The 16,540-nt window shown below is 42.3% G+C and overlaps 1 protein-coding gene across 1 annotated transcript; it reads right to left on the reverse strand.

Annotated features, from left to right (window-relative positions):
- On the reverse strand, positions 1–10,295 carry LOC146693221 (amyloid protein-binding protein 2-like). Its single transcript, XM_085479036.1, has 10 exons — positions 9,154–10,295; positions 6,804–6,972; positions 6,625–6,714; positions 6,453–6,520; positions 6,268–6,373; positions 6,058–6,182; positions 5,583–5,668; positions 5,015–5,205; positions 4,085–4,250; positions 1–3,775 (listed from the first exon to the last, which is right to left on the reverse strand). The coding sequence occupies exons 1-10, from the start codon at positions 9,300–9,302 to the stop codon at positions 3,513–3,515; spliced, it is 1,413 nt and encodes a 470-aa protein (XP_085335162.1). The 5' UTR covers positions 9,303–10,295; the 3' UTR covers positions 1–3,512.
- Positions 10,296–16,540: the final 6,245 nt, after the last annotated feature.

The following is a 16,540-nucleotide window of genomic DNA, read 5'->3' on the forward strand; positions in this document are numbered from 1 at the left end:
TGATGGTCAACGATGTTTTAATGTTTTTGAAGCTAACAGTGAAGCAGTAACAGGACAACAGTGAACACATCCCACACGTCTCCTTTGAACTCTGAAGAGAGAAGCGGGCTGTTGGAGACATCGCAGCTTCAATTTGAACTTTGTCCTGCGCCCCCCACCCCCGACACCACCACTTGAACTACACTATTCCCTTTCAGACATCAGCAGATCATCTTGGCCAAGCAGGAAAAAGGAACTTGCACCTCAGCCGAAGCTGGATTAGAAACTGCTGCCGAGACCTGTTTTGTAATCCTCTGGAGAAGATGCAGACGTAGCCCTCACAGCACACACGTCAAATCATGCAAAGTTTCTCCATGATTCACTTTTTAAGACAAAGAAATATTCATGATCCTTCTCTTTGTATGCACCTGTTTACAAGTAAAGTCTGTAGATAAGAAATCTACTCAGAGGTGGAGGGGTGGGGGGTCTATTTAAGCCAAAGCACTGAGTGTTTAGCTGAGAGCTGGACCTCCTCCTCAGCTACAGCCCCTCACATCACTGTTACAGAGGGAGACATTGACAGCACTGAAGCAACAGCAAGGCAAAGCTCGTTTTCTTCATTCGTTCTTTTCAAAACAAACTAAATACTAAATTAACAGCGGACTATTCATCCATGGCATCACATTCTCAGTAACGTTGCACAGAATCTCCACAGCCTGTGTTCAGCCTCGACTGTGCAAAATCTCATCCTTCATCTGCTACAGCATGCGTCCATGCCTTTCTTCACGCCACTGTTACGCAGCGTCTCTTTAAGTGCTCATTTCTCCTTCACCTCTTATATTGACAGACTGCTTTAGTGAAACAAGGGTCCATGTGTAATGTTAGAATTGCACTAACGAAAAAATCCCATCCAGAGAAGCTGGTGATTCCCAAACTGTGGACTAAATATTAGACTGAAAGCATCTGCAGTGGAAGGCTTTACAGGATCACAGGTACATAAACAGTGCTGTGAACAAGAGCTTGCCCCGTTCTTGATATACACATTGTTTTTTGCATTTTTGTCTCACTTTCAGGTCATCATACAACTGTTAATGTTACACAGACATAACCAGAATAAGCTCAAAATTAGGATTAAGGGTAAAAAGTTATCCAAACCTACCTGGCCTAAAGTCTAAAAACTGGTCGAGTATGGAGGAGCACTGGTGGGGTGTTGGCCATGAACAACCTGTTAAGGTCATGGACTTGCTGGTATATTTGGGATTGTGTTGTTCTGCTGCGTAACCCGAGCACGCTCGAGCTGTACGTCGAGAGCAGAATTCCTTTTTCCATCCAGATCCTTAATCATCCAAGCAGCCCACTTCCACTCCCACTCCCTCCACATGCTCTTACTGTGATGTTCTTTTTATGAAAAGCTGTTTTTGTTTTTTTCCTTTTTCAAACAGGGCCAGGTAGGTTCTTTTGTCCCTCACCAAAAATCACAAATCAATTAAAAACGTATGTTATCTCATTTTAAATGTTGTCTGATGATCTTAATCACTGCAGTGTGACAAACATGCATGAAATGAAGAAATCAGGAGGCAAATACTTTGTCGCAGCACTGTAGCTTACTCCAAATATACAGAACAAAATCCAAACAGGTTTCAAATGGACCAACTAGGTGTTCAAATGTTCTGTTTTCTCATGTCAGTGAGCCAAACCCATTAACATGGTTAAGTCACGCACACAGCTCTGGCTACACACCTGCTGTTCAAACTATTTGTGTGTGACAGGCAGAAGAGAGCTGGCTTTAAGAGAGACAGAGGCACTAAAAGAGCTGTTTTCAGATAGACACTGACTTGAGTGGCTGCCCCAAGGCTCAGGATAAGGTCAATAAGGATTATTTAGAACTGAGAATAATGAAAAGATACAATATTACAGTCTAAAAATAAGAACATGTTCCTTTAAAGCCCTTTCGGCACAAAGTATGTAATGGCCGTTGCATACTTTGTCCACTAGAGAGCCTAAGTTAGCTTTAAAATACCAACATGGCAGCTGTAGAGCTGGTGTCCTGCAGGCTTTAGATATGACCCTGGGTCAACACACCTGAATCCAATGATTAGTTCATTGTCAGGCCTCTGGAAACCTTTTTAATTTAGCCATTTAAACCAGCTGTGTTGGATCAAGCACATGTAAAACCTGCAGGACGCCAGTCCTTGAGGCCTGGAGTTCCCCCACCCCTGTTATAGAGCTAAGATGTCGAGTAAAACTGAAAACCAGCCGAAGCTGAGCTTTTAAATAAAGCAACAGATGAGATTCTGGACAGCGAGACTCTGAACGATGGGCCAGTAACAGAAAAACATATCAGGAACTTTAATGGGATTTTCTGACAGGAGGGTGTGAAGCAGAGAGGCCACATGCACAATAATCAGGCTGCTATGCAAACACGCACACAAGCACACAATATTGGTCCCCACTGTAGCGCCGTTAAGGATATAATAGTTTATTTAGCACTTCAAAATATGGGTCCGTCTACAGACAGATAACTGCAAGCTGGTGTAAGGCTGGTAGTCATCGGTGGAGCACTTGGGCACCGAGAGTTGTGTTCCACTCACTCACTCACACATACAGCCTCAAGATGAACAAAGCGAGGCTGCGGAGCCTTTGCACATGTAGCAGCTTCCTCTTTGCCCTCCCATCCGTGTCCCTTGTTATCATAGTGTTGAGCCATTTCTCATTCAGTAAGAAAACTTAAACAAAGGGCTACATAAACATATGTTTGCATATAAATTATTGGCATTTTAATGATGCTATGTCAGTACTAAGCTGGAAAAAAAGACCTGTGAAAACCTGTTGTGTGTAAAAACCACACCTGGTGTTATCACATTCTCCTCCACGCAACTTTGAGGGTTCGCGTTCAGTTAATTGCAAAGAAAAAAACAACAACAAAAAGCCTTCAAATAAAACTCAAGAGTACAATCTGTATTTTCTTTAACTGTACAAGTGTCAAAAATATCCAACTATTTCCAGCTGTGATCTGCCAAGTGATGCTGATGGATGTGCAGGTATTCCACAGATGCTGTCGTGCAGCTCTTGAGAACACGGGTTCGCTCCCGGAGATCTGAGCTACACTGGTACGGTACAAAAGCAAAACTGCTGTCCAGGAAGAAAAAGGCGAGTGAGATGAGAGGCGAGGAGGTCGTGCGTCATCCTTATAGGACGTCTGACGTTTCTTTTCGAGTCCCCAGTCTCGGGCATGTGTCCTCTTTCTGTTGGAGAAACGCAGTGACTGCATCTTGATGGTGAGAGTGTGTTGATGAGGTTTGATAAGTGTCTTCTCTATTTATTTTTTTTATTCCATGAAAACGTGTGTATGTCTGTGTGTGTGTACTGGCAGCATACAAAGTCAACCAAGCTGCCAGTGATGTCTGAATTTGCTGTGTTACTAATCCGTGTGAAACTGAAGCATCACATTTTGGGCTCAAATCATGTCCACACCAGGCTAAAACCCACCCACTTGTCTCTTTTCCCTCCTCTCTTCTCCTTCGGTCAACCAATCAGCCGAGACAGGGGCGGGTGGGGCCTAGGCTCTGGGCCAATAGGAAAGCTTGTACCACCTCCTGGGTCTGCTGGGGTGTAGTGTTGACGTCCTCCAGGGCATCCGCCACTGCAAACTGCCGGTCCCTCAGCCGGTTCCAGTTGGACAGTACGTTGTGGTATTCAAACACCTTCTCGTAGTTTCCCACTGAGTTGTAGAGTTTGATCAGGCCTCGGTAGTCGTACTCCAGCCCACTGTAACCCTCGCCAAACAGCTTTTTACCTGTGAAGACAGAAACATCACAGACCATGTTTCATTCAGTCTCTCTGACTCGAGCCCCGTTTTTGATAATGTTACCCTCTTCCATTGTAGCGAAGTAACGTCAGGTGTTGGACTGATTAATGTCAGCTCTACATAAATGATTACATAACAATAACAGCAAAACTTGGCAATTAACTGAGAAGTAGGTTGAGTATGATGCATCTCAGTACAACATGTTCTGTGACGAAGCAACATCAGGACCCAGGCCTTGGGCCTCATTTACTGTGACACTAAAAAACATGGACGTGAACTTGTTCTGCTCTTACTGACCGATAGCGATGGAGCGCAGATAGAGCCTCTCTGCATCCTCGTACTGGTTCATGTCATAGTTGTAGAGGGAGGCCAGGTGACCCACAGACAGAGCCACCTCATAGTCTTCGTGGCCCAGTAGCTGCTCCTTAATCTGGATGGCTTTGATGTGCATCTCCTCTGCCTCCTGGTTACACAAATACGTGTGCAAGACAAAGAGATATGAATCACAAACAAAGACAAAACTCAAAGGCAATATTTATTTGGTTTCCATGGCCTTTCCCATAAATCAAACATCCAGCTACGTTTCCACTGAAAACAAAAAGTGGTTCAGTGCCTGTAAGTGTTGTAACTGGGTCAAAGTAAAGTTGTCACATTACACTCTGAAAGCAAGTTATGGCCTTTCACACTTAAATTGTTTTCCAGTCCATTTCCAATGGACTAAAAGGAATAACGTGTAGTCCCAAGTCAGTCTCTCATTAACAGCAGGATATTAGATACTTGCCCAAAGTCATTTCAGCTGCAGACTAGAACTTCTGCAGGATTACTTTTAACCTCCACTCTGGCTTTTTATAGGCCAAAGACAGCATCTAAGACTGGTGCACACTCTTTATAAATGTGCACCACTCTGATATTTGTGTAATCCCAGCCAACTGCAATGACAATATTTCACATCTCATCATTTCTGGCTTTAAATAGCAAAAACCATTCAGTCTCCCACAAACAGTGGTTTGTGCTTGTAAAAGCACAATGTGACTCACTCTCACACAAACACTCATCTCTTAATCAAGATGAGGTGAATGTGGAATAGCTGTTCTCTGCCGTTGACCTTTTCTTACACTGAGATTATTTTTATCACAAGGCAGCACAACTGGCACACGCTGGGATGGTTTATGCCCCTTAATTTTAATTATTGTGTCAAATATTACAAACCACACATGTCCTCCTCACCTTAAACTTCCTCATGGACTGGTAGAGTCGTCCGAGGTTGCCATAGTGTTTGGCTGTCTGTACGTTGAACTCTCCGAAAGCCTTCTTGGCCAGCTGCAGCGAGGAGAGGTGCAGGTCGTGAGCCTCCTGCAGGAGGCGCTCTTCTGTCTCTTTATTGTGACAGTCGATGGCAATTTCTTCCAGAATCAGGGCTGTTGGGGAAAAACAAGCAAACGCGGATAGAGTCTATAAGACATAATGCACAGCTTCAAACAGATACAGCACTGTGCAAAAGTCTTGAGCTATCCCTAACTTCTTATGTTTTAAAGGATTCAGACTCCATGTAAACTGGTCTTAATCAATAATTCTCCAGGCGTCCTGAAGCTCTTTCAAACTGTTTGTTTGGACATCGGCTGCTTTTTCACTCACTTGCTGAATGTTTTTTTAATCTGTCAAACCACAAAAGTTTGACCTACGAATAGACAACTTAGCAAAGAACCAGTTTTAAATTGTTCTTTCAAGGTACTTTATTACAAGCAGCCAGTCACACACACGAGCATAATACTACTCTCCACTTTGCCTGCCTTACCTTTGACTCTCTTAGAGGAGGCCAGCAGAAGATGGTCCTCAGGCAGAATGTGAGTTATGATGTCTATGGCACGTTCTGCATGGAATCTGAGGGACAAACACAGCACTCAGTCGTGTAACTCAGACTTGGCTGGAAACTCTACATATTGGGGACAAACACTTCCAAGAATATCAAGTGTTTCCATTGAACAAAGTTGTTTTGCAGCTCATACGGTCCAAAAGTGGATCAAAGGTCTCACCATTAGGCAATGCTGAATCACAGCCTTTGTATACACGAGGAGCATCACATGATTAATTACACAAACAACAGGCATCTCCAGTCATCTTTACGTCTGCCCGTGTGTACAGTTAAACATTTGATATGTGCAGCTGCATACACATTACCCAAATACCAGAGTCTGACTTTGGGTGTTGGACTACATTTACAAGGCAGCTCATGAGGAATGTAATTAGCCGAGTTTAGAAGATGCACTCACAGAGCATTGTCAAATTTCCCAGAGCTGTACTGGTGCACATATGAGGAGTAGGCTAGGTCTTCATGGGCTGTGGCAACATGGATGTTCTTCCCCCCAAAGACCGATTGTCGGATATCCAGCGCTGTCTGGGATTTGTACATCAGACAAGATTGAATTAAATAACATCACTGAAAACAAGAGCATACTCCTGTAGCACATCGCTCTACGTACCTGGTAAATAGCAACCGATTGGCATATGTTGTCCACATTTAATAAGTAAAATCCATAATCTAGCAGCGTGTCGGAGTACTTGGGATGCTTGTGTCCAAAATGTTCTCTGTAAGACAATATTTTCAGTCAGAAACTGCGATGTTAGAAAGTACCCTGTCGAGTCTTCATTACACCCAGCGGGTTACCTTGCTAGAAACACTGCATGTTTGATCAGCTGCTCTGCTTTTCTGAACTCTCTTTTCACCACGCAGGCCTGCAGGGAAGAGACAATCCACAGTTTACACATGTGTCTGGAAGACTAGTGTAAAAATTCAGACAAAGACTGATCTGAGCGATAAATACATGTGTGAGTGTTACCTTGGAGGCCTGGCGAAGGACATCAACCACTACTTTGACAGGCAGCCCTGGAGTAATTTCCTTCATAGCCTCTATACACCACCTGTACGCCTGAGAGACAAGGTCATTGCAGACAGAAAGGACTTTCAGTTGTCTCAGTATCAAAACTGTAAAGCACCTCAGTGGTCAAACCTACACACCTCGTCATAGTGGCTTTTGGCAAAGAGCAAGGCACAGAGCTCGCCGTACAGCGCTGCCTTGTTGGCCTGGTGGCCATGTTTGGCTAGTTTGTCCATGTAAGACTGAGCAAGCTTGAAGGTCTCCTCCCCAAGGTGGTACTTGCAGTTTCCATTACGGACATGAAGCAGCCTGAAGAGAGAAGACAGGGACGCTTCAGTCTCAGTCTTATCTGCTGTATTACTGCATAACTGTCAATTTAAAAACAACAAAAGCTGTGGAAGGAAACTGCTGCACTGGTTTCCCTGAAAATAACTGGATTCAGTTTTCCGCAATTTGCAACATGTGTGTGTGCATGTATGAGAGAAGCTCAGGCTGGCTGTCACCACTGCTACCGTCTCCTGGATTCCTCAGTTTGTATGGATGGTGAAGCCCATCTTTAATGTGGTGTTAGTGCTACTGGGGCACCACACAGGACAGTCCTGTTGATTTTCTACACTATAGATTTCCAGTGTAACAGGGAATCGAGCCACATGCAGATGCTCTCTAACGACACTGCAGTGGTTGGGTGGGCAGGAGTCAGAGTACAGGTACTGGTGAGACGTTTTGTGGGATGGTCCAACAAAAATCTCCCCTTCCTGAACGTCCCCAGGACAAAGAGATGGTTGCTGACTTCCATAGTTCACTTAAATGACTGGACACTAAACTGGAGAACCCAACAGTGATGCTGTGTACAACAGGCGGATGAACAGTCTCTAGTTTCTCGGGATGCTGGTAGACATGTAGCAGGATCAACAAACTAATCTGGAATCGTCATTGGGCAGCAAGGGACAGGCGGTCACTGAACAAACTGCTCTCCATCACGGACAACCCATCACACCCACTCGGTTACACACTACAGAGACAGCAGAGCTCATATAAAACTGTACCACAGCTTACATGTTTGTGCCTGGTCAACACACCCGTCAGGACCAAATATGCTACAGAAACATCTGGATCAAACATTTTTGCAGCTTTTTCTTAGCTCTACAGTGTTCAGTTTATTCATTAATACCATCTGCTAGGATTCATTTATATACAAGGCCTTAAATATGGGCCCATGGTACTTCTAACAATGTTGCTGTTTTAGTTTATAACAGTTACAGTGTTGTTACTCCATGACAGATAGCTGCTACTTCCACTCAGAAGGAAAGCTTAACCGTCTGTGATGAGATACAGTTTCTGTGTTTTATCCGTTTTCATCTGATAAGAATCAAAAAAATGTAAAGACAGACTGTTTAACAGCTCTTCATATGAATCACTCAGTGGCTTTTATTCACAACTAACATTTCAAGCTGTGCTGTCAGACGCCTAAGTGTTCTGGGAGAAAACACATGTTGTGTAACATCATCGGACTACAGAGTCGGACTACAGAGATGAGGTCAACAGACTGACTGAGTGGTGTTCAGTTAACAACCTCCAACTGAACACCACGAAAACTAAAGAACTTATCTTGGACTTCAGGAAGGGCAGAGCAGACCCGGCCCCACTTTACATTCACGGGAGCTGTGTGGAGAGGGTACACTCCATGAGGTTTCTGGGCGTGCAGATATCTGATGACCTCTCCTGGACTGCAAATACTACAGCGGTGGTAAAAAAAAGGCCCAGCAGGGTCTCCACTTTCTGAGAGTGCTCAGGAGGAACAACCTGGAGGAGAGGCTGCTGGTGACATTTTACAGAGCCACCATAGAGAGCATCCTAACGTACGGCATAACAACATGGTATGCAGGGTGCTCAGCTGCGGACAGGAAAGTACTGCAGAGGGTCATCAACACAGCCCAGAAGATCACTGGCTGCTCTCTGCCCAGCCTGGAGGTCACTGCAAACTCTCGGTACCTCAGCAGAGCTGGCAATATCATCAAGGACCACTCTCACCCCAGCAACCAACTGTTTGAACTATTACCGTCAGGCCGACGGTACAGGTCACATAAAACCAGGACAAACAGATTCAGGGATAGCTTCTTTCCCAGAGCTATCACCGTAGTAAATAAGCACAAAAACAATTGAACCTATTCCATACCGTCACTGTCATTATATTATGCTGCTATTCATACTGTCATCATATTAATGCTGCTATCCTGTATATATTGTACATACTGTTGTTTGAGTACTTACGATTGTTTTTTTTGTACTTTTTATATTTTACATTTATATTTATTATTGAAACTTGCACCAAGGGAGTGGCACTCCAATTTCGTTGTACTCTGTACAATGACAATAAAGGCTATTCTATTCTATTCTATTCTATCATATCTGGCACATCTAACAATTATGGTATTGTAACTATAGGACACAGAGTTCCCTGGTGAATAAAAGCAGCTCTTTGACACTGACCTGACACAGCATTCCACAGCCCGGTAGCAGTGGAGGACCTCACTGTGGAGCGTGCACAGCTGCAGGCACGACAGAAACACTTTCTCTGCATCTCCATACCAGCCCGCATCAGACAAGAAGCCACCTACAAACAGAAACATGACAGTCATCTGCCTAACAACTATGGTGTCTGCTGGTCATAGCACAAGGGTCTTAAGAAAACCAAACTTTGACTGGAAGTTTGGTCACTTAGAAAGAAATCTCTAGAGCATAGGTGTCAAACTCTGGCCCGTGGGCCAAATTTGGCCCGCAGCCTAATTACATTTGGCCTGCGAAGCCATACCAAATTATTATTAGAGCTGGCCTACTGGTATTATACAGCTAATATATATATTAGCTGTATAATACTAATACTTTGCTTGTTCCATATTCAGTTTTCCAGCAAAACCTATTTGAGTCCATAAGAAAAGATTCATTCTTACATCTGGAGGAAGATTTTTTTTTCAATAAATATTAATGTTAGCCTGCAACTTTGTTCCATTTTGAATTTTGGCCCACTCTGTATTTGAGTTTGACACCCCTGCTCTAAAGTTTTAAGGCACAGAGAATATCAACCCAAAATCCAGAAACACACATTATGTAAAAGTTAATGACATGCAAATCAGTTTCTAAGTGAAATAAATATTTAGTATTTTGGTGGAGAAACCCTTGTTGGGAAGCACAGCAGTAAGATGTTTCTTGTAGGGATTTTGGCCCATTGCTCTTTACAGAAACTCTAAAACCTGGCTGTTGCTTAGCAACTTGAGGCTTCGGCTCACTCCACAAATTTCATATAGGAATGCCAAGCTTCTTCTTATCCTCTCCTTTGTTACCTTGTTGGTATGTTTTGGGTTAATGTCATGTGGGAAGACTTTTGTTCTTTGGTGGAGAAACTGGAAAGAAACTGATTCTGCAGACAGGTGTGCTTTATACACATAATGAGTTAAGATGGGGAGTATCTGGAATTCACTGACTAATGTTTCAGAGATCTATGGGAGCTAGAACTCTGCTCAAATATTAAATTCTCTCAATGACATGACAATAGGGCTGAACGATATATCGCATTTGCGATAATATCGCGACATGATCAAGTGCAATTTTCTAACCGCAAAGGCTGCAATTATACTCTGGACATGTCCAAATTCATGGGCTGCATCCTCCTGAGGCCGCATTTGTAGACCGATTACGTCACAGCGACGCGCGGCTGTCCAAATTACTACCATATCCCAGAATTCATAGCGCGGCCCAGCCAAACTCCAGTTTCCAGCAATGGCGGCTGCTACTAAGTTTTAAAATTACTCATACTAATCTTTCTGGGTCACAAAATAAACTTTTAACATATTTTCAGGCGAGAAAGTAGTTGTGTAAACATCAAATATCTGCTCGGTTTATCAAGATATCCCATATTTGCAAAAGTGCTTCGACGTTTTCAGAGGCGTCTGCTACCCACCAGCTCGACAGCTAGCCGGGAGCTCGAGGGTTACTGATGCGGCCGAGAACTGCACAACTCCCGGCACATCATTTTCAGATCACCGCGGAGTTTCGCTGCTCGGGTTAAACGTGATATATAAGTCACTTAGACAACCTAAAAATGTTATTGTTGGGCTTTTTTCAGTGTTTTGTTTGTTCGTGAGTAAATCGGTTTGGCTGAGATTAAAGTTATTAGATTAGATAAAATAAAACTTTATTAATCCCCCGGGTGGGTTCCTCCTTGGTTTTCACACAGCTGACTAAATGTCAAACAGAAAACTTATTAAACAGAAGTATGAGACAGTCGAGAATTTACACCAGTGTCTGGTTATATTTTAGATAGCAAGAAGCAGACGGCCGAGTTTATTAAACTCCACCGAGACAGCGGTGACGCTAATCAGAACTAGACCGTCCAATTTCACGCCTTTAAACTTTAAAGGCGTGTTTGTGTGTGTGTTTATACAATTGCTATTATGTTTGCACTTTATGTGTAATGTTACTGACTGCAGAGATCAGTAAGATGTGCGTATTTTTTATTTATTAGTTTTATTTATTTAATATTATTTTTTAATTGAATGACTGTCTAGTAGTTCACAGATGTCGAAAAACTGAGTGTGGTAAAGCCACTGATTTTGTTTATGTATATTTCTGCAATCTGCACATTGTACTGACTTTCATTTTAATGTTTACACCAGGGTTCCTTGTCAGCACTTTATGCTCAGATGTTTGTAAGCTAAAAATAAACTATTGTGTATGTTCAAATATACCTCGCTGCTTATTCCACTTTACTTTTGAATACTTCCTCATCCCACCACCAAGCCTCCTTGTTCCATTTCCTCTGTGCAGAGGCTGCCCCGAACACCTCCTCAGCAGGTTGATTACGGCTTTAGTCACCAATGAGGTATTGGTGACTAAAGCCGTAATCAACCTGCTCAAGTCTTTCCTGACTTCTGCACAACATTTTTTGCTGGTATTTAAGTACAGCCTCGTTTTCATCGCCTTGTGCATGTGTGATGATGTGCTTCAAACGTAAGACCTTAAGCAGCAGACTCCATAGCATGCCTCTGCCCAGGTTATCGACAGCTACATCCAGCCATGCTGCAAACCTGGAGGTCAGGCCCAGCCTCCTTGCCAGCCAGCCGTCCACTGCTGCACAGAGAACAGTGGGGCTTAGATGGGATTAAACAGTTCTTATCTGCACTAAGAACAGTGTGAAGCTCATATTCAAGCAGCCCATGCAGACAGTTCTTACTTGTCATATGGAAAACACAAGTGATAAAAACTTCATCAAAGCTTAATGGACTCCGCCATAATATATTATTGCTTATAGATAAAAAGCTGGTGTCAAAACATCATCACCAGGACCCTGAATTCACCCGCAATGTACATCAGGACAAAACATGGACTCACAAAGACCAGCACCTTACTAATACCTTAATAATGCTTAATAGTGCAGCATTGTTATAAAGTGCTACACTTATTTCCTGAACGTTTACATTAGTCACACATCACTGTCAACATTATATTCAAACAGACCATTTATACTATCATATATAACTCACTGTAGCTAATTCATTTCTACGTTACTCCCTTCCTTCTTTGGTTATTTCAGCACTACCTGCACAGTTACGTTGTTACATTATCTGTGCAAAATCGACAAAAATCTGTTTCTTCAGTTATTTATAAAGATCTGTTCAGGGTTTACGGATGGGTGACAAATTAAAGGAAAACTTAGCAAAGTCTCTTAGTACAGTTTTAGGATTAAAATAGGAGCTTCCATGCTCTGTGAGAAAAGAAGGAGGACAAATCAGGCCTGATTGTTTAAGACCTTGTATGTGAGGAGCAGGATTTTGAATTCTGGATTTAACAGGAAGCCAAAACAGGAGAAATCTGCTCTCTCTTTCTAGTCCCTGTCAGGACTCTTGCTGCAGCATTTTGGATCAGCTGAAGGCTTTTCAGGGAGTTTTTAGGACTTCCTGATAATAATGAATTACAGTCGTCCAGCCTGGAAGTAATAAATGCATGAACTAGTTTTTCAGCGTCACTCTGAGACAGGATATTTCTAACTTTAGAGATGTTGCACAAATGGAAGAAAGCAGTCTGACATATTTGTTTAATATGTGCGTTGAAGGACATGTCCTGGTCAAAAATGACTCCAAGGTTCCTCACAGCGTTACTGGAGGCCAAGGTAATGCCATCCAGAGTAAGAATCTGCTTAGATATCATATTTCTAGGCTCTTCAGGGCCGAGTACAATAACCTCAGTTTGATCTGAATTAAGAAGCAGAAAGTTAGCGGCCATCCAGGTCTTTATGTCTTTAAGACATTCCTGCAGTTTAACTCATTGGTGTGTGTTATCTGGCTTCATGGACAGATAGAGCTGGGTGTCATCTGCATAGCAGTGTAAATGTATGCTATGTCTTCTAATGATGCTGCCTAAGGGAAGCATGTATAATGTAAACAGAATTGGTCCTAGCACTGAACCCTGTGGAACTCCATAATTAACCTCAGTGTGTGAAGAGGACTCTCCATTTACATGCACAAACTGGAGTCTATTAGATAGATATGATACAAACCACTGCAGCACAGTACCTGTAATACCTACAGCATGTTCTAATCGCTCTAATAGGATATTATGGTCGACAGTATCGAACGCTGCACTAAGGTCTAGCAGGACAAGCACAGACATGAGTCCACTGTCAGAGGCCATAGAAGGATCCTTTTAAATAGTCCAGAGTATGTGAAGCATTGTGGGTTAATTTATTATTAAACTGAGGCAGATAAAGTGCTTGAAGTTTACAGAATAAAGCGCTGTATGGTTAAAGGTAACTTTGAGTCTAAAGTGCCTTATGTGGTCAGTAAGACCTAAAAAAAGTATTTTAAATAGTCTTGAAATGCCCCTCTTCACATATGGTACATGTATGATCAACTGCATATACCTGCTTAGGAGAAATGCAGAAATTATTCAAGTTATTTTCAGCAAAGTCATTCAAAAGTTGTGCTCACAGATCCAGCGAGCTAAGCAGAGGGTGCATTACCATCAAGAGATACACGCAGTGAGTAAAGAGGGAGAAACACTACTGGTAAGCAGCCCATGCAGCAAACACCAGCCAATCCTGATGTATCCTGAAAAACACAGAGACATGACAAACTGAGACTCACACAGTACTTGATACACTTAAGGCCAGCTCACAATTTCTACACATTTTTCAAGTGTGGTCATTCTGCTTCAGCAGCTTCCCAACACACCGAAATGCTCCAGCAGGCAACAAGCTGCTTTATGTTCACAGCACCAGTTAAGTGACTCGTTATACAAACACACAGCAATGTAACACAACTGAGTGTTTCTCACCAACTATATTCGGCCAGTAAAGCAGTAAATTGGTCATGTGATTTTGACGCGCCGACGTGTCCGGCGACCCCAGAGGTTTAACTTAATATTTAAGTGTCTCTTGGTTTTAGACTAGTTGTTTAGTCTATTTTGATGTTTTAAACCATATCACAGGGTTTTTACTTCACCATTTACGGGGTTTTAACAAGCAAACAAAAGACAGATCGTGATGTTTGAAAATGTTTTGGAAATATTCTTTAAAGATTAGATGTAAAATACGCAGAGGATAAATTCAATTGGTTTATTAGTTTATTACATAAGTTGAAAAAAAGTTAAACAAGTAAATAAAGAAACAACGTAAAAGAAAAGTAAACAAAACAAATCGGTAAATAAAGGAAAATGGTAATAAGAAGGGAAAAAAAAGAAAAGAGAAAACCCCAACAATCCCCTCTGAGCAAGCACTAGGCGACAGTGGGGAAGAAAAACTGCCTTTAAACGGGCAGAAACTTCCGGCAGAACCAGGCTCACGAGGGGCAGTCAACTGCCGGGACTGGTTGGGGTGAAAAAAGATGAAGGAGAGAGGGAAGAAGTGTTAGGAGAGAAGGGGAGAGGTGAGGTGAAAATTAAGATGGAACAGAGGTGGAGGGAGACGAGGTGACATCTGCAGTAGAAAAAATAGAAAAAGTAGAAAAAGCAGGAGTGTCCCTCCTCCAGAAGAAGCGGAAACGTTTTTTCTTCTTTTCCATGAGCTTTTCCACGACCACTTTTTTCTCTAGGATGAGGGTTCTCAGCTGATCGGTTGTTTCTTCAACTTCCTTCTCAAGTTTCTGGCATCTTTGCTCCATTTCTTTTAATAGATTGCACTTATCTGTATTTTGCTGTTGTTTTTCCTCGTGCATCTTTTCTAACTGCTCATTTCTTCTCTCCAAGTCCTGGAGAATACGTTTTTTTTCTTCTTCCTGTTGCTCTTTCTCTTGAAGAAGCTCTTTATTTTTGCACTCTGTTTCATCCAGCCTGACTTTCAGCACTTCGTATTTTTTCTTTATGCCTTTGAGTTGGTCCTGCATTTGTGTGACCCCTTCCTTTTTCTGTCCGAGGATTTGTGCAGTTTGTTCCATAGCTTCATCAAGCATTCCTTGGAGCGCCTGATTCTTTTGCTCCATGTTTTGGAGATCCCTTTGCATCTCCCCAATAGTAGCATTCGCGCGTTGAAGCTGGGCAGACGTTTCTTTTAATTCAGCACTCTTTGTCTTGTTTTCCTTCATCAGGACCAAAATCTTCTCTCGTGCTTCACCAAACATTACTTCCCAGGCCTCACTAATAATTTTTGTGCAAGGCTGGCGTTGCTGTTGTTTTTCCAGCTCTTGATTTCGTGCTTCCAATTGTCTGCACTTCTCCTCCAGTTGAAGCTTCTCTTCTTCAATTTGTTTAATTTTTGCATGTAGGTCGGAGTTTTCCTGTAATGTCCTTTGGACTGATGAGGCACCAATGGATCGTGTCATATCAGGCTTACCTCTTGCAGTGAGTGGCCGGCCAGACCTCGAAGGAGAGGCAGCAAAATTGTTTATTCCTTGTTGGTGTTCTCGTGGATCCATTTTTAATCCTGTGCACAGTGACTCTGAAGAGGTTTACAAATACTTTCAAATGTATCTCTGGTCGAACGTTTGAAGGCTGCGAACAAACTGACTAAAACTTGCTGCTCCTGACCCCTATTTATAGAAAAACTTCAAAGGATCAAAGGCATGTCCTTGTGACATCATCACATGTCCTTGTGACATCATCACTCTTTATGAATCAGATTGTCACATGACATTTTAGAATGGGGATGTTTGTTTGTTTTTAAACCGTTTTCAAATTTAACCCTCTGTGGTCCAGGGTAGAATTGGCCGTTCTTGACTATTTTTGATTTTACCTCTATATTTCACCTTTAAAATATGTTTTTCTTGCCTTATTTGGCACCATTATTTTCAGCACTACCTCAAATATCTGAAATTTGAGTTATTGTTTTCATTTTGGTATACTATATTAGCACAGTTCATCTAAATTAATAACACAATAAATTGTGTGTGCATCTCCTGTTTTGTCATGGTTGTATGTCCCGGTTCGTGACAGGCTGCATGAGCTCATCTGGTGGGAGTGTAGTACTGTAGTATTTCAGGCATAAAAACGTGGTTTTCACAGACCTTGTCACAGGGTCTGAGTTGGAAGATTTTGGTAAAGCTTTGTCCCTGAGGTAGTTGAAAAACCCCAGTTGGGTAAAGCGTTTGGGTTTTTTTGTTAACAGACATGCTTATCTATTTAGTTGGTGTTTTTTTTTTTTTTCAGCTAAATTTTTTAGTGCAATTAGCACTTTCAGCATCAATCCATAGCAATGTGTTGTATTTTTCACATTGTCTGTGTGTAAAATACATATGTAAGCATAGATTACACAAAGGATCCTGCACGCCAAGCTGGATACAAATAGAAATCCCTGGAAACAATTCTTTCTGCGCTTAAGAGCAGCTTCCTATTGCAACGCTGGAGGATTTGTCACCATTACTGGATACGCTGCAGAAGCACAGCAAAGCAG

The sequence above is a fragment of the Copadichromis virginalis genome, linkage group LG14 (genome assembly GCF_057382275.1).
Source record: "Copadichromis virginalis isolate Kocher_CV1m ecotype Utaka linkage group LG14, C_Virginalis_male_GT1.1, whole genome shotgun sequence".
Lineage (NCBI taxonomy): Eukaryota > Metazoa > Chordata > Actinopteri > Cichliformes > Cichlidae > Copadichromis > Copadichromis virginalis.